Source organism: Zootermopsis nevadensis, unplaced genomic scaffold (assembly GCF_977971745.1).
Source record: "Zootermopsis nevadensis isolate Lab colony 2312 unplaced genomic scaffold, Znev_1.0 Znev_ptg000017l, whole genome shotgun sequence".
In the NCBI taxonomy this organism is placed as follows: Eukaryota; Metazoa; Arthropoda; class Insecta; order Blattodea; family Termopsidae; genus Zootermopsis; species Zootermopsis nevadensis.
In genome coordinates, this window is record NW_028259149.1 from 15,588,100 (window position 1) to 15,611,805 (window position 23,706).

The window sequence follows — 23,706 nt, forward strand, 5'->3', positions numbered from 1 at the left end:
GAGTATATGTGTCAGTGGAAACAAACTTTGCTGATCCGTTAGGCTTGTCTATCAAAGCGGTTGTCACATTCAGTAACATTCTCGACTTGCCGCCCGCAAACCCGGAACTAGCAAATTTGTCGTCAGACATACTTCTGCGTCGAAATAGAAACATCAATCAATGCCCAGTATTGACAATAAAACTAAATAGTTACGTTCATTGTAATGATTCTGGGTCTCAGGAAGTGAGATTAACTTCTTGTGATCTTATTTATTAATTTAGAACTAAGCAGTAAGTTTTTATATAACTAGGGCAGAACGCTCCTTTCGGAGCTCCTCGGAGCGGCTGGTCAAGTTTTTAAAAAGCAACAAACCCCTTCGGGGGGGGGGGGGGTTGCGTTTTAAAATCTTGAGTAAGACACTAAACTCGGCATTGTTGTGTTCCTCAACAATGCCGAGTTTGTTTATAGTTGACATTGTTGATGACGTAATTTATTGACGACGACGAAATCACAAATTTTTATAGTATATAAGATTTTATAGTAGATTTAGCATTTTGTGATGTTTCAACAATACAGTATCCCAACAAATTTACATATAGCGTGTATTAAATCTGCATATTCAACGTCATTAACACTTTAAAGCCAGTGGTAACTCTATGTATAATTCTGTATGACATTAAATTGTATTTAAGGAGTTAATGTGATTCTCAAAATAAGCAGCTAATATTTCCCTATGTAATCTTAACAAGTTCATGCTTCATTGCAGATATACGTTCGGTTTAAGGTAAAATCTGAATTTTAAATATTAGTTAAATGAGGTGCGTGTTTTAAAGTTAATACATAAATTACAGCAACATGTTTTATGTATCGTGCAGTAATCTCGCGAAACGTAGTGGTTTCGTTTTAGAAAACAGATCGATGGATCGAGTCCAGAGATACAGCAGCGTTGAACACAACGCGTGACAGCCCAGGAGTTCCATCTACTGACGTAATTTTGTTGGTCTCTGATGTAGATTTTCACAGCTATAATGCGTCATCATCGTTTGTTAGCTGCTGTTTGTCCATAATTGACTTCGTTACGCGACTCACATTCCGGAAAACGAAAACCGGTCTTGGTCTCAACATCGCGCGGAGTTATAACTGGATGGTCCGCGGATTTAGTAGCGGGACTCTCAATGACAAGTTGGCTGTACGCGCTTTGGGTGGAGACCGCATAGGTGGGACCGCAACAGTTATTCTGTTCAAGGACAGAGAATTTATTATGTAAGCCACGTTTTCTATGTTGACTTGTGAAGGAATTTTACTAGGGTGTTAGATTTTACGAATAATTGTCACATTATTTTTTTGTTCAAGTTCTCGCAGCAAAGATTTTATCGGGCAAATTATATACTAAAAATAATCTTGCATTTTCTTACTGTACACTTTAATATTGTACTTCGAAAAATATATGCGTCTTTCTGAATTTTATTTTTTACTGAAAACGTATTGAAATAAATCACGCTATTATAACTAAATTATCAATTATATTATTATAATGATATTTGTATATTCAGCAGCAAGTTGCCTTTGTGTATTGACTTTCTCTGTATTCGTGTAATTTCTTGATAATCTGGTTGTTGTTATTTTGCTGTATTTATTATTTATATTATTCTCTTTTGCTGTGTCTGTAATTGAAATTCAGATGTAGCGCACTAATAATAGAGAGCTGTAAAATTATAGCTTTCTTTTAGTTTATATAATTGTAATTTTCCTGTTATTAGGTTTTCGCGTCAGCATTTTAATTATAACTTTGTTTTGCTAGTGATGCTGAAGGTCTGAAGTTTGGAATGTTCAGTTAATGACATGGCATGTTTCTCAGCGATTTGGAATTGTGGTAACAGAAACATTAAAAGTCCGTTGATTATAACAGAAAGGAATGATTATTATAGTGATTACCTGATTTTATTTCTGATTCGATATCATTAAAAACATTCTACAACTTTATTAATAGCAAGCCCTGAGAAAACCTTGTGACATTACTTTCCTTCAAATGCACAAATTTAGCCAAATACATCAAGTTTCATGCACATAAACTGTAGTATGTAGTTAATGCGTTAATCATAAACATTACAGCGTGCATGGAGAAAAATCATAACATGATCTCAAAACAACGATAAGATTTTAACTATGTTGTTCATTAATGATGAACAGGCTTTGTTAAAGTATTTCTTTTGTATTCTTATTTGAAATATTTAATATTTTACCATTCCCGAATGACCACTGCAATCAGAAAACAAATGCGGTTGCCTTGGCATCAGATTAAATGAATATGTCTCCTTAGAATTATTAAAGAGGAAATAAAAGACAACTTGTTTATCATGACACTCCATTGTGGTCCGTAAAATATTTTTGGGCGGACAAGGACAACTACTGAAATATCGCGACCGTTATATTGTTTATGTGAGTGTCTATATACTTCGGATATGTTCATATTCCAACTGTTTTGATTTACTTCATAGATATGGTAACGAAGTGTAAACTGGTTGCGAAAAGGAAGGTTCAACATCGCTAGTAACAAACTCAGCCATTGGACACGGTCCATACATTTCCAATTCTTACTAAATTCCCAAGATAAATGTTAATATTGTATAATTAGACGCCGACGTATTTGTAGGTCCTTTCAGTTACAATATTCGAAGAGGTTTCCTGATCAACATTGTGTGTACGTTCATTCCTTCTTTGTGTATTCAGCAGCAGACAAAATCTTACACTCATACAAAACAACTAGTGAAATAGCTGTATTTATACACACACGCCCATCAAAGCTGGAAGACCATCCCTTAATCCAGAATGGAGTACACATTTTCATTTTTGTTTCAGTCGCCACTGGTCGTAGGCCAATATTCATAACTGGCTGATCCATGAGATTTTTGGACGTGGAACAGTGTTTGCCGACAGTCCTCAAACACATTCGGAAAACTGTTTGCAAACACTGTTTTCCGACGATATTTGTAGGCTCGTACGAGTCTTTTAAAAAGACCTCTGGAAGGCCACACGTAGAAAAGAAACATCCGACAGTTGAAGACTTAACTGAGATTTCTTTCAGTCATTACATCTTTCTGGTGTAAATAGAAAATTTGACACAAATTCTACAGTCCTAACATGTTATTACCAAGCTGCCTTTTTCATTCCGAAAACATTAAACCAATATTTATATCGATTTAAAGTAATGTTTACTAAAGGAGTAGAACAGTATCATTGGATCAATTGCACTCGGAGTCGCCCTCGTTTGTCTAGTGGTAGCGTGCTGGACCCCAAGGTTTGCGGGTTCAAACCCGGCTGAGGTCGATTGATTTTTAAGGGTGATACAAATCCGTATCACGACCCCCTTCGGAGGGGAAGTAAAGCCGACGGCCCCACGTCGTAGATTTAAGGCATGTAAAAGAATGAGATGTTTCGTAAGCAAAATTGAGTTTCTATTTCTCACCCATGTCTTTGGTGGAGGCCTTGCGATGGGCTGACCACTCGTTCAAGAAGTACGTATCAAATGTCGAAAGAATAGATCAGAAACGTTCAAAAGGAGGCTCCTATGCTCCATGTAGGAGATAAAAGGGTGTATGATGATGAATTGCATTCGGAAGGGTGTGGTTTAAGGTATTATTTATTACAGGATTGCCACTAGTTCAGTCCGGCCTCTTCCACGTGGAAATAATTGTTTATGTCGGCAATATTTATCTCTAAAGAACATTTAGTGGTGAAAGACACAACATTCATACCACAGTCAGTGCCACAATTAATTTGTGAATTTATGTAATAAAATATTACTTTTATTGACTGCTTTTAAAACACTTGCAGAAATGAAATCATAGATACTATACGCTACGTTACATTTATATTTTATGTCTTGAAGACTAATATAATGAAGACTGTTAGCTTCGTACTGTATACATATAAGAGAATAAAGGAACTGTACATCAACTAGTTAAAGAAAGAACATAAAATTAGTTGCAGGGACTTATTTGACTTGTAAGTAGGATGGAAAATAGAGAATGCCCCGTGAATGTATGAGAGGCAAAAGGAAACTTAAGAAAAAATTACATAAACAGAGGTCCAGTCCAGGGAAACCTGGGAAAAGCGCATTCGAAATTAAAGCCAAAGACCGGAAAATGCAGGAATCTCTTTACAACACCTCTTCACAGTTACTGTCAAAAATGATTGGTATTTTGAGTTTCTCACTGAATTTAAATGAAAACAAATAAAATAACACAGCGAACTGAGGAGGATTTTATGCGTATCGCTGTAAGAATACAAAGGACCGTGTGTGCGCCGAATTTGAAAATGCATTGTTTTTGTAAGTCGGAAGTGGTCATGTCAAAACTGACAACAATTTACCTCCTACTTTCGTTTGCCTTACAGTAATTAGAATCGGATTGCCAAGTTCTTAAGTATTGAAAGGGAAGCCTCAGTTCCTGTACTCTTCTTTTCAGCCAAGGCTCTTCAACTTGGCTTCGACGTGGGCAGCGAAGTGGGCAGCTTTTGCAGCAGCGACTTCTGGTGTATCAGCTGGAACTCCTGGAGAAACAAGATGTATTGGTGCTACAGAAGAGTAAGCTAATATGCCTGGAACTCCGCCATATGTGGAGTAGGCGAAGCCACCGGGCACTATCGCGGAGTAGACAAGAGGGACCTCGGGGGCCGAAGCGGCCACGGTAGCAGCGTCATGTGCCACCTTGTGGGCGGCTTTAGCCACAGATACCTCAGGCGTATCTTGGACGGGACTGGGTGCATCTGCGGGGTCAGCTTTGGGAGCCACGGGCAGGTTAGTTGCCGACACTTTGAAGCCATTCACAGCGTCTGCTGTATACGCGGCACTCTGGACTAATCCATTAGAATCCAAGTATGAGTATCCACCGCGGGTCACACCGTCGAATGTCTTCACCTCGTTCTTGCTAGACAGACCATCAGAGTACCCGTAGCTGTATTGTCCAAGTGCATCTTGAGCGTGGTACTGGGTGGAGAGGCCGACTGGAACCACGTAGCCCTGAAGGATATCAGGTCTAGCACGAGCAACTCCGATGGCGACTGCGTAAAGCACTATCTGCGAGATGAAACACTGAGTTACGCACATCAGTCCTACATCTCCGGGGTATAAAGTGTGGGATGTAAAAGATAAAGTATTTACTAGTTTGTTCTTAACATAACCTTTAAAATGTACAATCACTAACATGGCTCTAGAGACTGCATTGACCGTTAAGTCGGATGTGAAGGAAACGTCACTATCTAATTCGAGAAATCGAGTTATGGCGATATAACTATTACATGTGACAAATAGAAATGTCACTAAAAATATGACAATCCACAGTGTACATAAATTGAAAAGTAATGTCACACTTGGACGACACAAACAGAAATTAAATTAGTGAGATTTTAGACATCAGTGTACATAAATTTCAAAATTTTTGCGATTATCAGCTTACACTTGAGAGAGAGTAAATGTTTGTAGGTAACCACGAAATACACATGTGCCATCTGGTTCAATATTTACATAAATCCCAGTGATTTCGGGAAAATCACGATTATAATCACAGCAACCACGAAAATCGTTGTTTGTCTATCTCTCCTGTGTCGTATTTGAAAGGTCCCGGGTTCAGATCTCGGCCAGTAGACTGGTCTATAGTGACTCGGGGTTTCGTGAATATATAATTTTCATAAGCTGATGACGACTTGGAATGATTTCTGTGGGCTGTTTGTAACCTATCTAATAAGTAACTTCTAATCTGGATCACTTTCGTAAATAAAAGGACTTTATTGTGTGTTCTCTGCACATTTTTCACAAAACACATATTTAATGTGCCATTAGAACTGTGATCAGGTTAGTAACATTGGGTAGATTTCTAATTTATACCAACATTAAATATTCAAAACCAATGAGGCCAGAAAAAACGCAAAGAATAAGTTGGAAAATATTTACACCGTTTTGAGTGTTACAGTAATAGCGATATTTGAATAAGTAATCAAGGTTAAGACGTCTTACCTGGAGACACCTGTCCATGACGACGCACGATAACTACTGCGATGTCTAATCTGGTATGCTCCTTAGTTTATATAGCTGTCCGAGGTGCGACTCGGAAGATCATATGCCTACATCCGAACACGATCCGAGAACACCTTTTTTCCTGTCATGTGACATTACTTGATATCTGGTTCGATTACGTGTGTTCGTGTATGGAATTACTAATGCAAATTAGTCTTGGCGATCCAAATTTACATGACGCTTATAAATCCCATTAAAATGAGTTGATGTAATCGGCCAAATAAATTGCAGTCTATTATTCACACGAACGACCATAATTTTAACAGGTTGAGTATTTATGTGATAGTGTCAGATGCTTTCTTATCATTAATTAGGCTTTCCTGTTTATTCTTTAGATTGGTTAAAAAAAATTAACTCTTTGAGCCCTTTATTACGTTAGAACACATCATCCTCAGGTAAGTAATAACATGTACTTCTTTCAAAATCGATATAAAATTCACGATTGATTTAGCCTTAAAAATTTGTTCTACCTCATAGGACATTCCTTCTAATTCTCTTTCAACCCAACAGATGTCACATGACTCCACCAACTCAACTATGCCTTTTTTCATACAGGTGTAAAATTAAAAATATTATATTCCATCATTATGAGTTTACTAATTTTCTATGTCTAAATATATTTAAAGTGCAAACATGGCTGAAAGAAGCTGAGAAAATGATCGTATCTGGTCTAATGATGAGATTACCAAACTCACTAGTTTATGAAGATTTCTGTCTTCTGGGTTGTTGCGCTGTCCCAGAAGACAGAAATCTTCATACTCACCGCTGTGAAAACCTCAAATCTCACTAGTTTATGTTTGTTTCCAAGTAAAATTACTCGTATAGGCATGAAATGAACATGGTCCAGAACTTTGGTATTGGGTCTAGTGGAGTAGAATGCGTTGTCGAGTCCACCGACGTTGCACTGGAAAGGGTTAGGTTTCTCATAGAAAACATGGTTTACATGTAAAGTACAGTTACTGTGGTCCATGCAAGAGATAATTGAAACAGTTTTCATGTATTGTATGTTTTGGTGTATCATATTTAATTTTTTCAGTGGAATTTAGACAACATTATTTTCTATGCCTTGAGACTTGAATCTGCATCAGTTTTAGTTTGGAATGATGAAATATTTTCTTCAGATAATATTAGTAATTATGCAGACACAGAGACTATAATTAGATGCTTTAAAATTGATTGTGTCATTTTGAATTCATATAGTACGCTGTCATTAAGATTTTATATTCTAGCATATTTACTGTTCACTACGCAGCATGCTAATAGGTGGATCATAATTTGTAGTGTGTGTGGAGGAGGGGAGGTGGTACAGATGCATCAGTGAATAACTGCAATCACAAATCTTTTGACTGTAGCCTGAGTTTGGGGCCCTCAAACAGTTCTCTGTGCTTCTGTGGTGCCCACCAACTACAGCATCTCGTTGCTAAAGATATGCGTTAGATTTATTATGTATGTTGAGGAAACTTCGAGTCACTGAACTGAAGCTATATGCCTGTAGAGTAACGAACTGCGTGACACTTGGCTCAGAGGCAAGAAAATAATAATTTATACTCATGCGTGCTTTAATGTAAGTGGTACTTTACATCGGCTGTACTGGAAAAAAACACTTGTGAAGTAATTACTGTTTAAAGTTACAAAGCAAAGCATCCGAGAAGTGCAGCCCATGCACAGAATCTGCAAGGAATATGTGAACTTCAGGCTGAATTAGCAGTGACCTTGAACTTTCTTCCTTGGTCTGCAGTTCATAGGCTCCTCCAACATGGCGTGTGTTTGTGTGCATGGGCAGACTTGTGGGATGTATCGCACACAGTGTTGAAATGACAACACGTTTTGCCTGTTAAAACATGAATTTATTCAATCGTATTTGTCCAGCTGAATTTCGGAGTTATAGACTAGGCGTACCAGATTAGGAATAATGATATAATTTACCAGTAATTTATTCCAGTTTTTACATTCTTGCATGCGAAAGTTTCTTCTTTGTGATGAACTGTCAGGGAATGAAGGAGTATGATATTACATCTGAAATATAATCCAAGTTACAGTTCAATTTTCTTAACATCTTAGCTCACAACAAAACTAACCTAGACTCAATGCATTTCATACCTACGTAATTTGTTTTTTTTATTTGTAACGTGCCACATAAACAGTTCACATGTCACTTCTGGATCATCTGCCAAGAACGTATATGAACAGGTCCCAGTCCGAGAAAAGGATGGAAGGATCCTGTTCGTATGGACCTGTCGTCAGACAAAACACTAAATAAAGTCACTCATTCTTGGCTTTGTTTGATGATATGGGGTTAGCTTGACTATGTTTATTCATTCATTCAATGTATTACAAATATGAAGATTATTTTTTCAAGTTTAACTGGTGATTCAAATTAAATTTAAATAAAATGGTTGAGAGTTTTGAATGACTAGGCTTCAGTATGCATTACTTCAATTAAAAACACTTCACAAAAAAATTTATATTGGTCATTTATGATTCTCTTTATCAAGAAGAGTTTGAAAATATTTTTCCAATTAAATTAATTAAATAAACAAAATCAAATTTCTTATATTTTTAATGTAACAAGGAATCTTTGTCACCTACTAAAAGTTTTGCCTTGTGACTTGTATAGAGAAACTAATTAAAAACGCAAAAGAAAATTATTGAAGGTCAATGGTAATTCAAGATTTTAACGAGGTTCTTGGAGCGAGAAAATATTGAGTATTAATGCTACACCATGTGTGGATTTTTTTAGTCTTTTGAGACAAATGTTGGATTAATACTTTTCAAATTGCCAATGACTGTTTTCTTCCACGTTCATCATCCACATTCATCTTCTTGTCAGATGCTGTATAACGTGTGTTATTGAAAGATTTTTTTACGTTTAATACCGTAAGGACTGAAGTGATGTATTACGCATGACACTGGAGGATAGGATGATTTGGAGGTTATGGTAACAGTTTCAGAAATAAAGCTATTTTATTATAATAACATGATGTCATAGTAATCGTCAAGATTGTATTTTGGTGAATGTAAATTATTCAATATACAATTGATTGAATAAGTGATATGCACAATTCAGGAAAATTTTAAAATGAGAGATATATTTTCAGCTGGCTTCCGCTAACTAATATGACTTATTATCAAGATGCCGACACTTCTCGATGAAATTAAAACATAAGATGGAGAGTTACCCAGTGACTATTGATGTTTAAATATATGTTTTAATTATGTCTTTGTTAAATTATTTTTAGAAAGTATATTTGAGCTTTAATTTTAAGGTGAGACAGCTATGTGCTGCCCAAAAGCTTATCGTGGATAAATTGTACTGGGAAATCTATTCCTGTGACTACAACAGACATGAAAAGTTATGGATGTAGGAAATGCTACGACTCAAGTTTAAGACAGAACTAAATGCTACTATCTTAAAAAAGTAAAATAAAAAGTCCTATGTGATTAATTCAGCAATTTACAAGGAAGTAGGATGTTATCGCATTAAACTCCTCAATGAAAACTGACGAACCTGAATGGAATAACACGTAAAATTACAAGTAGCCTAACAGAGAATGACATATTTACCCAAATATAATTTATATCCTAAATTTAAAATATCAGGCGGAATGGAAACATTTCTAGACATCACGTGTACAACAGTCAAGTAAAACTTTGTATTCTCTAAGGGCGGGTTGAAAAAGAGGTAACTGTTCTGCGGGCCATCACACGGGTATGTAAAATCTTAGCCGTCTACTTTTACAACACTAAGCTTAATCTTAGAATGTATTTTTTATTCCTTTATCATCATGCAAGAACACATAAATGTGAATTTTATTGAAACAATTGAAATACGTACGTTGACAAGTAATTATTTTACATGCGTCTGAAACAAATTTATTACAATAGGGATTTTTTGGGCTGCATGCTATGTAAAATTTGAGAACTGAAATGGGGTGTATTATGTTCAGAAAAATACAGTCGGCCATTTTAAGTTCACTGAAACAAACCTTATTATTTCGCATCTGTTCAATAAACATAGTGATCACGATATTTGACAGCTGCGTGAGCTGCGAAGTGGGCGGCTCTGGCAGCTACAACTTCAGGTGTGTCAGCGACAACCTGGTGGTCAAAAGCCACGGGTGGCACAACAACATTGCTCACGACAGTAGACTCAGGACCGACCGGGATATTAGTTGCGGCTATTCTGAAACCATTGATGTCATCAGCTACATAACGTGCGCTCTGCACAATGCCATTTCCGTCTACGTAGGAATATCCACCGCGTGTCACACCGTCAAGAGTCTTGGTTTCGACCTTGGAAGAGGGTCCTCCGGAGTATCCGTAGCTATACTGGCCCAAGGCGTCTTGTGTGTGGTACTGGTGACTGGTGGACGCGTATGCAGTGGCTGGGGCAACTACAGTTCTCACATTCACTACAGGAACCTGGGAGTAAGATACGACAACATTAAGCGCCAGTTAAACCGTGCATCTATTAACAGATTAACAGCAAACAGTCGAAACTCTACTGAAGATGGCGTTTCGTGTGACGTTAAATGTTTCAGATATTTTAATAACATTATTGTAGACACGATAAAATTAATATTTAACTGATAAATATAAATACTATAACAATAATAAATATTATCATTGATGGCAGTAGATAATAGCATAACATAGTTTGAAGAGAGATAATGACATACTATTAATATATGTGTTGTGAACAATTGAAAATCGCCTGAGGTCTGCACTAGTTGCCGAAATATGTTGTGATTATTGAAAAATGTTTATCTGGCGTGAGTGTCTCCATCATCAGGGCCCTGTGATGGAGGCAGTAAGGACATCTGAAACTTTGGTAAACTTTTGCCAGACTACACGGCGCTACAACCCAGAAGAGAGCCATCTTCTCAGACTGGAATAAAAAGTTTTAAGTAAAACGTAATGTATGTTAATTTAAAACAGTCTTGTAGAGACGAACTTACAACGGGAAACTTCTCAGCGGCAACGGAGTAGGATACAGCTGCAGGAGCTGATACCACGGAGATTGACGGAGAAGCAGATACGGTTGAGTACGAGAAGCCGTTTGAGGAGACGTCTTTGACAACACTGACGGCGTTAGAAGTGACGGCAGGGGCTGCAGCTACGTGAGAGACAGCAGGAGAAATCGCTAACGTCGCGTATGAAAATGCTTTGGACGGAACTTCCTTAACGACGCTTAAGGCTGGTGGCGACGCGACGTAGGAGCTGACTACGGGGGCAGATACGATGATCGACTCGTCAGCGTCTGGTGCCGCAGCTGATGCATAGGCGGCTTCATTGTAAGCAGCGGCGTGGGCTGCCTTGGCGGCAGCAACTTCAGGAGTGTCAACGGCCACGTTAGTGGCAGCTATTTGAAATCCGTGGGCGTCATCGGCGACATAGTTAGCAGACTGTACGACGCCGTTACCGTCCAAGTAAGAGTAGCCTCCGCGGATGACGCCATCAAGAGTCTTTGACTCTGCTTTCGCGGAGGATCCTGCTGAGTATCCGTAGCTGTACTGGCCCAGTGGGTCCTGCGTGTGATACTGGCTGGATACGGATAAGGGACTTGCGACAACGTAGGAAGGGACGGAGTAGAACGCAGAGTGGAACCCGCTGGGTTTGGCGGTTGCCAGGGCGATGCAGCATAATACAATCTGAAACACGAACCATATTTCATTCTTAGCTGTGCTTCAGTATTTATCAAAGACGTTTTTTGCTATTTTGCATACATTACTGACCTTACTGTTAATTTATTATTGATTTAAATCTATTGACTGTCGCGATTGAGTGGTTAGTATTCCTGTTATGTATTTCGGTAGTCTCATCTTCAACAAGCAGCCAGAAAACTCGCTATCCTGATTGACTTCATATGGTTTACTTTATATTCATGTGCATGCTGGGACAGTGCCTTAAAATAGAAAAAATAGGCCTCGACCACTCCCTTCAGCGTATTTTTTATTTTAGTTATCAGAGAAGCATCCTACCATTGCACGCTAAGAGATATAAATGATTCGTTAATCAAAGTTTCGGCAACAAACGCAGTCCCACGTAGTTGCCGATATGCCTGCAATGTATAGAGTATGCTGCCCCCCGCACACTACTGCCGAAGAAGTTGTCACTAGCGCACGGCGATTATGATACGTAGGGAACTGACGGTTTTTCAGATAATTCAGAACCCGGTAGTTTGCCCGCGTTTAAGGTGCCTTTTTGAAAAGAAAATTATAGGGCACTCAGGATCTGTATTTCTGCAATGCTTGTCTATAAGTAAGAGCCCAAAATATAAGACCAATTTTATTGAAACACCTTATGAGACATGCATTGATTTTATGTCTAGCTACTTTGTTATATGACTCTCGTTATTTTTAAGGTACTCTTTAATTAACTATTTACCAACTTTGGATATATTTTTCGAGTTCTTTGGCATATTTTGATTAAATGTTATATATGTAATTTTTATTCTGCGAGTAATATCATGTGTGACTTCTAATGACTTAAAATTCTTTTGAAGGTCCACATTACTTATGAGGTACATACTTTTGTGGGCTATCTCGCTGTGGAAACAACTGGGAGTAAAACGTCTAAATAAACGTTCATAAAAACTTTTGATATTTCTTAATTAATATTTGCTGATAACTCAACAAACTCTCGTTTTAATGAAAAAGTGCATTAGAACCATTCACAGTCCATGTTATTCTGTTACGTATGATTTGAGGTTTTCACGGCGGTGAGTCCTAAGATGGCTTTCTTCTGGGTTTTAGTTCCAGTACAGTCCGGTACAAGTTTCTTGACGATTCAGAGGTCCTTGCTGTCTCCATCATCACGGCAATGACTCATCGTCCTGATGATGGAAGCAACAAAGACCTCTGAAACGTCGGTAAACGTCTACCAGACTACACGCCGCAATAACCCAGAAAATTTAGATATTAATTATATTATTAAAAAATGGATTAGATAGTGTTTAATAAGAACTTTTACAGATATTGTTAGTTAATCCACATATTTACTGTTATATTGAATAAATAGTGGTAATTAAGAGTTGTCTTCTACTAGCTATCTTGTAAATTGATCAACGTGGGACATTAGGAACATATTCCTATGTCCTTATTAGAAGAGAACGCGCCTACGGCTTGCGTAAAAAAACACTAGACTGGAAACAAGAAACTAGTACAAGACATCCTTACCGTGAATAGATTTGCAAATAAGTTACAACGTTTGTCTTTATAAATTGGCATTGGACTATGTAAGGCGCAATACACTTACGTCGCAAATGGAGCAGGCGTTGTAACCTGGGCGTTACCAAGCCTAACTCATCACTGACCTTGCTGGGCAGCAGACCCGTTCTCACATATAACCCTACGCTCTGTTCTTTCGAAGCATGACAAACAAAGTTCCAAGGTCTTCAGTTACAATCTCAAGAAATCTGCTTGATTGATTCTGTTAGATATCACCTAAATCGTGGTCTTCCTCAGACTTTTGGTATGAATGTCGTGACGTTGACTGAAAATGTCCAAGATCGCTTCTTCCCAATTTATAACTCGTAGGCTGTATCTTACTCAATACTAATTAATCGAAGCAGTTGGTACTAAGTACATGTAGCAGTCATATGTGAGAATCTGATAATCACTTAGCTAATCAAAATAAATTTATATTACCGTGTTAGCAACAGCGTAATAATCGATCCTGCCCTGACCGAATTGAGTTCAATTCACACCCTCACAAGCTTATCTTTACATATTATAAAGTATCATCGGCAGAAACCTCCAAATTTCAACTAAACAAGTAGTATCCTTTTCTCTCTCTTTGTCTCCGATAAATCATAATAGTCATTAACATTTATGAAACTACCTCTATAGCAGTAGAACCAGCTGAAGCTCTCCATTGGTCATGTTTCATGACTTTTAAAATATATATATATATATATAACGTGCTAATATGAAATTTCGCCATTGGACACCTTTCAGATTTAATTAACTAACGGAGTAACTATATAACTGGCCAACCACTTACATTATAAAGCGAAGGTTTAACAAAACAAATACCAAAGCTCTGTATTATACACAGTCCACAACTGTGTAACAAATTAATTTTCTGCTAACAGAATCTAAAATTTCAACACCGTCATTACCAAAATCCTCTACTGAACACGATATAAATGCTAATTTTTTAACTACTATAAAGTAAAGATTCAATACTGAAAATTTCAATGATCGACATTTAAAATAATCCACAGCTAATTAACTCTCCCAGGTAATACAATCCGAACGTTTAACAACATTAAAATCAAAACCCGTCCCAACACACACTATCATTTGCGAGATTAACTAATGTGATTCCTGTACTTACCAGAGGACTCATAGTGCTGTCTTCAGAAGGCGAAGCTACTGAGTTCCTCAGGACCTCACCTTCATCTCTTATATACCTTAATGACGTCCGACCCGGGCGGCGTGGTTGCATGTTGCATGATCATGTCTTCGGATGCAGCGGAGTTCGTCTGCTCTGCATGCATAAGGCATCTATGTCACACGACGGGTGGCATAGATGCAGGGTTCAGTGCCAGAGCGATGCAACTTACGCGCGTGGACAGTGTCTTCTAACACACCAACTACACCGCCTTTTATGGAGCCAAATTGTTCATCACTGTCCCTGCCCTCAGCCATGTAAACGCAGTCCCCGTCCTGTCGTTATATTTCTTTAAGATCCATTCTGATACTGCCCTCAAATGCACGCCTAGGTCTCGTAAGTGGTGGCCTCTTTCAGGTTTTGCTACGAGAACTTTGTTTTAATTTGTAATCTATCCCATGAGTGCTATATGACTTAAGTATCCTAGCGGTTAGAACGCTGGCCTTGTAATCCTGGGGTCTCGGGTTTGATTCCCGGCGGTGCCAGAATTTATAACTTGTGTTGGGCAAGGCCGTGGTCTAGGCAACACGGAGTTTTCCTCCGTGGCATCCCAACAATTACTCCATTCACACACAGAAGAAGGCAATGGCAAACCACTTCTGGATCATCTGCCAAGAACGTATATGAACAGGTCCCAGTCCGAGAAGAGAAAAGGATGGAAGGATCCTGTTCGTATGGACCTGTCATCAGACAGAACACTACAAATAATAAAATTGTGAAGTGAAATGTTAAAATCAGTTTCCGTCGCTTTCATGGACGAGCCATGTCTCATTTTCCACCTAGCGACGCATATTTGAAATTTCCACGTACGTCGCTGCCTGTACGAAGCTAGTCTGGCCCCACTGAGAAGTTCCCAGGCGGTTGAAAGTTACTTGCACTTTCGTGGGTGAGAAAATATCTCGCCAGGAAGTCGCAAAATAAGACTAGTTTACTTTAATATTATGGCCACTTTACTGTAAGTGAAAAACGTGGAGGTGCCTGTCCGCGTGGTTCATATCTGAACGGATTTTGACCAAACTTACTGACTAAATAACTACAATCGGCAGAAATGTCTTGGCAATCTGAGCGAATATGAAGTTACCACGAAAGATGCTGATTCACGCAGTTATGTCCCTATAAAAAATTATTATATATTCTTCACGCTCTGGCAAAAAAACACCTTATGGACCCGTCAGCGTATGTCTGTCTTGTTATTGCTACAATGACCCTGGCCTTCATTTTGCCCTTCTGACGTAAACTCCCTTGATCTGGCATGAAGAACGCCTTTGGGATGTCAGAGTACACTTTTTAATATTATTACGTAAGTGATCAAGGAAAGGAGGATGAGATTTGTGCGGGGAGTAGCATTCGTGGAGGATATAAAACAACGGATTAAAACTTGTGGTTGGAGGACCTGAAGGAGAGAGACCACTCGGGTAAATGGAGGATAATATTAGAAGGGATTATATTCATGGGACTCAAGACAGGCTCTTTTGAACACGTATTGCCCTTTCGGGTTGAATTGCTACCAGCTTTGTGAGATCTGAGGTTTTCACGGAGGTAAATGTTTGAATTACGGTCTCCTGGGTTGGTATGTGGTTGTTTACAAGGCCACATGGCATCGTAACAGAGACCACAATTCAAATACTGTTAGCCTCTCAAGAAGGACCCTGCTCCATGGGGTTAATCTGTTATGTCTTCATCACATATACCAACGGCGCAGATATATGATTTTCTACTTTATATTCGGGAGGTTCAGAGGCCAGATCTCCTGACTGAGGTTTTTAGTAAATTTCTTCGGTTATAAACTTTAAGTCTGTAACGTCTCACATTTAATTCTACGGACAGAGGAGAGAAAAATTTCTGTATCTACAGGAAATATGTAGAGAAATGATTTACAAGTTCTGTAATGAAGTTGAACTACCCATATCGAAGACTGAGTAAGTCACTCCGAGATACAGGATCTCGCAAACTTGCTTTCTGGTAACAAGTTGTTCATAGGCTGCATAATAGCTCGTGGGATATAGAACACTTCAGCACTGAGACTCTCTCGGCCCTGGCAGTGACCTTGAAATGCTAGGTGCTGCTTAAGATCCAGTTTAAAAAATCAGACCATAAAAAATTCAGCAACTGGCCTCCAGACCTTGAACAGCGTTTCGTGATTTCACTTTCTTTTTTTTCCTTTTTTTTCTTCAAAACAACGTGGAATTATTTCTGCCCAAATAACAAATAACTGTCATGGAACTACTTGTTTCTATTTGGTCCGTTTAAAAGTTTATTATCGAGTTACATCGACTTAAACTTCTCAGACTCTTTTGTTTGTTGGTCTTGAATTTAAGCAGTTACTCCTTTGTTTGTGATTCGGAATTTGAATCACTTCTGTTTTTTTGTAGACAGCTTATATATTCTGACGATGTTACATCTTTTGTCTGTACCGTTAAAATAACAGGCGTACACCCCTCTCCCGCAGATATTTATTCTGGTACGTACATTTGTCAAGACTAAGACATCTCAAGATTCAGAAGGACAGAACTAAAGCATTCTATTCACATACGGAAATATTGTTTCTGAAAATTATAAACTACGGCAAAATGACGTTCCCGGCAGGTATCTCAAAATACTTGCATGACATTTCGTTTTCCTCACCTTAAAAGGTGCTAAGAAGGACATTTGGCAATGTTATTGAGTATTTCTTGAGAAGCTAATAGTGCCGCAACCGGTTAACAAATTCCCCGCCTTTTTACGAGACTCAAAGGTTCATTACCGTGCTCAAAAGAACCCTATCTCGAGGCTCGTGAACTCAGTCCGCAATTTTTAAATTATATTTCTTTAAGATCAACTCTAATATCATGCTTCCATCTAACCTAGTTCTTCCAAATGGTCTTCTTTCATTTTCCAGACACTTCTCATATATTCACTTTCGTTTTTATCTTCAGAAGAATGAAAACGCGAAGAACGGGAAATTAAAAAAAAATCATAGTCCATCAACAAGTGCGTGTGAAGATTTAGACACTTTCATGGTCGAAAGTCTAGTACAATGTCTCAAAACGCTGTCCAGTTTATTTACGATAGAATATGTTATGTGTTGTATAATGTTACACGGAAACTCTAATTAGCTGAGTGGTTTGATTTAATTTTTCAAGCTGGTATTTCCAGGAGTCTAAACACTGCCAGATAAAGACGAAAAATAAATTGGAATTTTCAAGGATATCGACATCCTACCGCCATGCTTTTAGCAGTAACACAAGGCACGAAGAGCGGTTTGGAATTTGTCAACACAGTGGAAGGTCTTCTACTTGGCTACACCCTTCATATACGCAACATAACTTAATTAAATAGCTAGCTGCCTAACGAACTAATCAAACTGAGTGGAAAACTAACAAACTGAACGACTGGGTAACTAAGTAACTAAGTGGCTGACCGTCTCAGAAACTAGTGACTTGTCTACTTAACAGTTACGTGCAGAATGAATAATTATCCTTGAATATTTGATAGTTATAGAACTGGCCAAGAAAATAGCTGTTATTACGAAGTCCGAAATTTTATAAAAATAGTCTCAGAATCCACTTAATTGGAATTGATTTTAGCACAGTAAAATCTCAAAGATCTGGTACCTAAGTTAGGATTCACATAAATATAAGCCCATGTCTCAGAAGAGACTTCTAAGTTTACGTACCAAAATTTTGTGTATACTTTTACTAATATAAGTACAAGGTTATGTCCAATGTTGCGATGTGACGATAGGACTGAGATTTGAACTGCCTACCAGTGGTTTATACGAAAGCAGTCTAAACGGTTCATATGCGCAGGTTTAAAGTTATAGATACTTTGATCGTGAAATAAGAATTTGTTAATACGTATTACAAAATTTAGGTAATTTAATAAGCACGTAAGGTGAGAAAATATAATTTGTTTTTAAAAGTGAAATAATTTCCAGAACGTTGGTAGAATTGAGGTTTTAGAGGATTCGCAAGTATAGAAAATATTAGTTAAACATTGCTGACATTTGGTAGTCGGATGTGGCCATGTAACAGGGTCAAGGTACAGGAGACAGAAATGAGAATTTTAAGATTCTTATCGGGATATACAAAATTAAGAAACAGAAAAAAAGCTTAAATACATGAGAAGTTTTACTGCGTTATAGGAACAGCTGGAAGGACCTTACCGAGATTACAGTTGAGGTCAGATGACCAAAGACGGCAGAACACGTGGAAAGCAGCGAGGGGGGGAAAACAAGGAGACGATAATAAGAGGATTTTTAATCCGCTACAGACATAATTAATCTGTAAAGAAAATGATAAGAACAGTGAATCTGAGACTGCAAATACCATTTATTTAAATTCTTTGTAGAATGATATAACGGTAAAACGCCGTTAACTCGACCTCAGTGTTCAGACCAGGGTTTTTTTTAAAAAAAGAGAAGAAGAACTGCATTGAATCTGTAACTATGTGGGTGGCGCATAAGACGAACGACAATTAAACACACACTTGATGAATAGTCTCTGTACAACATTCTACATACCAACAAACAAGTGGCGTGTTATCAGGAATCATACTATCTCAGGTCAAGGTAAAACAATGTTTCAGTTCAACCGAAGATTCGCGCCTTCTCTTCGATATGGGCTGCATAGTGAGCGGCCTTAGCAGCGGCCACCTCGAGGGTGTCAGCGGGAACTCCGTTCACAAGGATGGGGGCAGCAGCTGGAAGTACTGCAGAGTAGAAACGGGGAGCATAAAGGGGTCCGACGGATTGAGAAGAGTACGCGAAGCCACCGGCTGTGTCAGCACTAGCCACGATACCAGGGGCGGTGTATGAATGGCTAGTAATCACTGACGGGGCGGCAGCAGCGTAAACTGTGGGGGTTGCGGCGACGACAACTGCTTCAGACACGTCGGGGGCGGCAGCCGCCGCTGCGGCAGCCTCGTTGTAAGCAGCGGCATGTCTGGCTTTGGCTGAGGCCACCTCGGGGGTGTCAAGGACTGGAGTTGGAGAGTGAACGGGAAGGTTAGTGGCGGCGACGCGGAACCCGTTGACGGGATCAGAAACGTAGTTGGCGCTCTGCACCAAGCCGTTCGAGTCGATATAGGAGTAGCCACCTCGCGTGATGCCGTCAGCAGTCTTGGTCTCCACTTTGGAGCTGGGACCGCCAGAGTATCCGTAGCTGTACTGTCCGAGGGCGTCTTGTGCGTGGTACTGGCTGGATACGGCCACCGGACCTGCCAACACTGCGGGAGCTGAGTAGGCCACGCTACTCAGACCACCGTGGAGGAAGCCAGGCCTGGCATGTGCCACGCCGATTGCTACTAGGCAAACAAAGATCTGCAACAGAAAATACGTACCATTTTAAGAATGCATTCAAAACTAAGTTCTTGGAGCGGAGTTCCTCTTAAGAAACTGAAAGTTGTTTAGCTAGCTAAGAAATGTCCAGGAAACAGATGGTATCCTCAGCCAATTTAATCTAGTCCACACTTTCATACCGCATTTAATCATGATTCTTTTTAATATTATATTCCCCACCTAAAGCGGTTTACTTGAGCTGAAAGCAGAATTATGTGCTGTTATTAGGGAGAAAGAGATACTGACTCGTGTTAAGACGCTACCATAGAATTTGACTGTCACAGTAATACACATTTCAGTCACAACTCTGCTTCAGATTACTGTCGGCAGATACTCGAGAAAACCTAGAAAAATATCGGTAATATATATTTTTAACTATTATGACTGAAGAAGACGATTGCCATCTGAGATGTAGAGTGGTGTAGTCTGACAAAAGTTTATCGCCGTGCAGCGACTAGCGTCAGAGGTCCTTGCTGCCTCCATCCTCATGGCGATGATGAGACAGCAAGGACCTCTGAAACGCTGGTAAATTTCTATCACACTACACCGCGCTACAACCCAAAGAAAACCAACCATCTTCGGGATCACCGCCGTGAAAACATCAAATCGTGCATTATGGTTGTGGATTCAGTAAGGAGACTGAGGTAAAAATGACAATCTGTCCCCCATCCCTATTGATGAAAAAAGTGGAAATATCAAATCTTATTTGAGACTTTACAAACTGTTCTTTTTACATATATTGCAACCTGATTTTTCAGAAGGCTACATCGTTTTGAGGATGGATGAAAACGAAGCATTGGAAAGAATACTTTAACGCCAACAGTAGGATTCGGGTATTTAGAATAACACTTTGTATACATTTCTCACCTCTTCATTCGTTCTATATGACCTGCCTATATCAGTCTCCTTGATTAGATAACTAATAATATTTTTGAAAAGTTCAAAAAATTAAGTTCTTCATTAAGCCATTTCTCTCCCCCCCCCCCCCCCCCCCAGTCTTCTGGCACTTCATTTCTCACAGATCCAAATAATCCCATAGAGGGAAGGCATAAACACTACGCAATTTAGATTGGTCTTAATTTTTAGTTGTTTTTTTTTTTACTATCGTCCTCATTAGTTTCAACTCTGCCACATTTTCGACGGATTTATACGCCTACAAGTTTCAGTGCATGTAAGTGAACGAAGGACTGGGACTGACAGATGATTTTTTGGGTTCAGTGCGAAAGGAAGTGAACACGCCTTACCTTCAGTTCCCTATTCATGGTGTTGTATCGTGGAGCTGCTTGTATGTTACAGTACTTGCCACCAGATTGTGCTGACAAATCATCAGGACTTGTAGCTTTATATGGACGCAAAGGTGGAGGAGGGGGGGCTCTATACTGACCAGGATGATCACCTTGTCTTCAATCACAGTTCGACCCCCGACAATTGCCATGTACTATTCTCCTGCTTTCAGATATACTAGGTACAATTTTTTTTTTCTGTTATGCAGAAACTCTGTAAACATCGGGGCGTCAACTTGGCCAGGCTTCCGGAATACAGCTCTTGTAAATAACTGGTGTGGCCTCGAAATGCGATGAATGTCATAGGTCATCTTAACCACAGAAATGAAAGGATGTGGCTGCTTGTCTGCTTCGAATTTACTTCGTAATTGACGATCCAACAGACACAATCACCGCCCTTATGATAAAAATCTTGGTATCGAATTATCCTAAAGTACGTCTTAGTGTATCGTTCTTATAATGGGTTTGAAATTCGCCCAATTGGACTGATTAATCGTGAATGATAAACGTATATAAAAAAAATGAATTTCGAAAGTAACAGAATTAAATTTGGGTACAGAGCCTTCACTCATACCATCTATTACGGTTGCACCGATACGACACAGTATTTATACAGCCAGGACTCGGTCGTCTTTTATACTGCCATTAAGTACATTTTCTGGAAATTGGTACTGTAACATAACCAGACAGTCTGTTGTTAAGCAGGGAAAAAGTCTGCCAAGTAGTCAACAAGTTTTTTTTTTCCCATTAGCGATTCAGTTGCCACTACTGGCAATGCCAGTTTCGTAACGAAGGTATGCATTAGTCTATTTCTGCATCCGGATTGTTTCATGTCATGATGCCCCGCCCTGCCGCGGTATCCCCACCCGAACCCACGCCACCACGAGGAGTCCACATGGTTGTGATATGAAGGAGTTTTAATAGTCTCATGTTTTGAATTCAGGGACAGCCAAAGCCTACACCGTTCCGGAATTATCATAATTACAGAACTATAATACTGTCAACAAATTCTTGTCTCATGGTTGACCAAATATTCTGACAGTCAAGCAGCTTCTATTCTGAATTCAATCACATCATTAATACAGTTTTTGTTTGTACAACGACGTTCTATCAAGTGTATAGGTTATAAAGGAAGAAGAACTGCAGTTAGGACGCTACTTCTGAGTTGGAAATTGAAACAATACTGTCTGATATTCAAACTCGACGATTTACGTAACCTAATGTATACTCGTTTATGATATATGGCATGTCGGATGCGCGCATTACGTAATTAACTTAACATTTATAGCTATAAGTAATGATGGACCATAAACACACATAGAAATTATATCAAACACTTTTTCTTATGTTAAAGAGAATAGCTCAGTGGCTCCGAAGAACGACGAGATTATGACTGAAAACTGTTTGTGGACATGTATTGACCATAGTTGTCAGTCCTACACCGAACTGGTATGCCATCTGGTAAATGTAGTGTCAACTAGGAAGTATACCCATGAATCCTCAGTAGTAGTTTCCTTGTCATGGAGGTAGAAGCCATGCTGAAGTTAGGCAAGAGAATGTACGCCCACTTGATGTGGATTTTTTTTTGTTAGAGCTTACTGAGTAAGTAAGTAGTAACTTTCGCGTTGGTTAAAATACATTTTATTATTACGTACATTAATGGATCTATGAATGAAACTTCTAGGTTAGAAGTGAACGAAAGTTTATAAGAACTGAAGCTTTCTTATCCTTTATGCACATAATTTTGGGTCACTGCAAACAGTTCTCTTCAGGAATACTGTATTTTAAAAGTTTATGTGTCCCACTTCATCAGAGAAGAATGAGATGGGTGGGGCATGTAGCACGCAAGGATGGGACAAGACGTGTGTACCAGGTGTTGATTGGGAGGGCTGAAGGGAGGAGACCTAGATGGGAGAATAATGTCAGGTGGGATTTGTGGGAGATAGTTGAAGGAGACTGGATTTTGTTGGCCCAGGATGGTCCAGTAGAGGGCTTTGGTTAATTCGGTGATGAACCTTCGGGTTCGGTAAGCCATCTAGTTAGTTATCTGTCCCAATCCCCCATAAATGTGCATTCTGCAAATGCACATATCTCATTCCAGACAGCTGCATTAGATGCAGTTGCTACCAATGAATACATGTAGTTTCCAAGACAGCAATCTTCAGACTCACCCATGTGAAAACCTTAAATCCTACATAGCATAACATTGAACAATAATGCTTTAAAATCATAAACTGCCTTTTGTTTCACCCACAGAGTGAAAGATGAAGTTTTACAGTAAAATTATAATTTTATGTGTGGTAACCTTGTTGTTACAAATATGTAGATAAAATAAATGAAATGGTAAGTTGACAAAGAACATTGTAATTGGTCAGGTGTATTGGTTTTTTGGACTTTATCCATTGTCCAGTATTAAAATGCACATTTCAAAAATGGATCCTGTTATCAAAATATGTGCATTTTAGCCTTGGACAATGGACAAAGTCCAAAAGCCCAATAAACCCAACAGTATTACACCATCATCAGAATCCAACATTATAATTAGATTACTCTTATTCACTTTTTTGATTTGGGGGAAGGTGGCCCTCCCTACATATAATGTGCATGTTACTCTTAGATATAATAAAGGTCTGAAATATACACTGGATGTAGCTG

The 23,706-nt window shown here is 38.9% G+C and overlaps 2 protein-coding genes across 2 annotated transcripts; both read right to left on the bottom strand.

The window, feature by feature from the left end:
* Positions 1–3,765: 3,765 nt before the first annotated feature.
* Positions 3,766–14,539, bottom strand: LOC110832424 (uncharacterized). Its single transcript, XM_022069398.2, has 4 exons — positions 14,395–14,539; positions 11,013–11,705; positions 10,063–10,476; positions 3,766–5,058 (listed from the first exon to the last, which is right to left on the bottom strand). The coding sequence occupies exons 1-4, from the start codon at positions 14,503–14,505 to the stop codon at positions 4,444–4,446; spliced, it is 1,833 nt and encodes a 610-aa protein (XP_021925090.2). The 5' UTR covers positions 14,506–14,539; the 3' UTR covers positions 3,766–4,443.
* A 4,204-nt stretch (positions 14,540–18,743) lies between these two features.
* Positions 18,744–21,134, bottom strand: LOC110832416 (uncharacterized). Its single transcript, XM_087350617.1, has 2 exons — positions 21,013–21,134; positions 18,744–19,750 (listed from the first exon to the last, which is right to left on the bottom strand). Exons 1-2 carry the CDS (start codon positions 21,028–21,030, stop codon positions 19,019–19,021), a joined length of 750 nt encoding a protein of 249 aa, XP_087206743.1. The 5' UTR covers positions 21,031–21,134; the 3' UTR covers positions 18,744–19,018.
* Between the last annotated feature and the right edge of the window lie 2,572 nt (positions 21,135–23,706).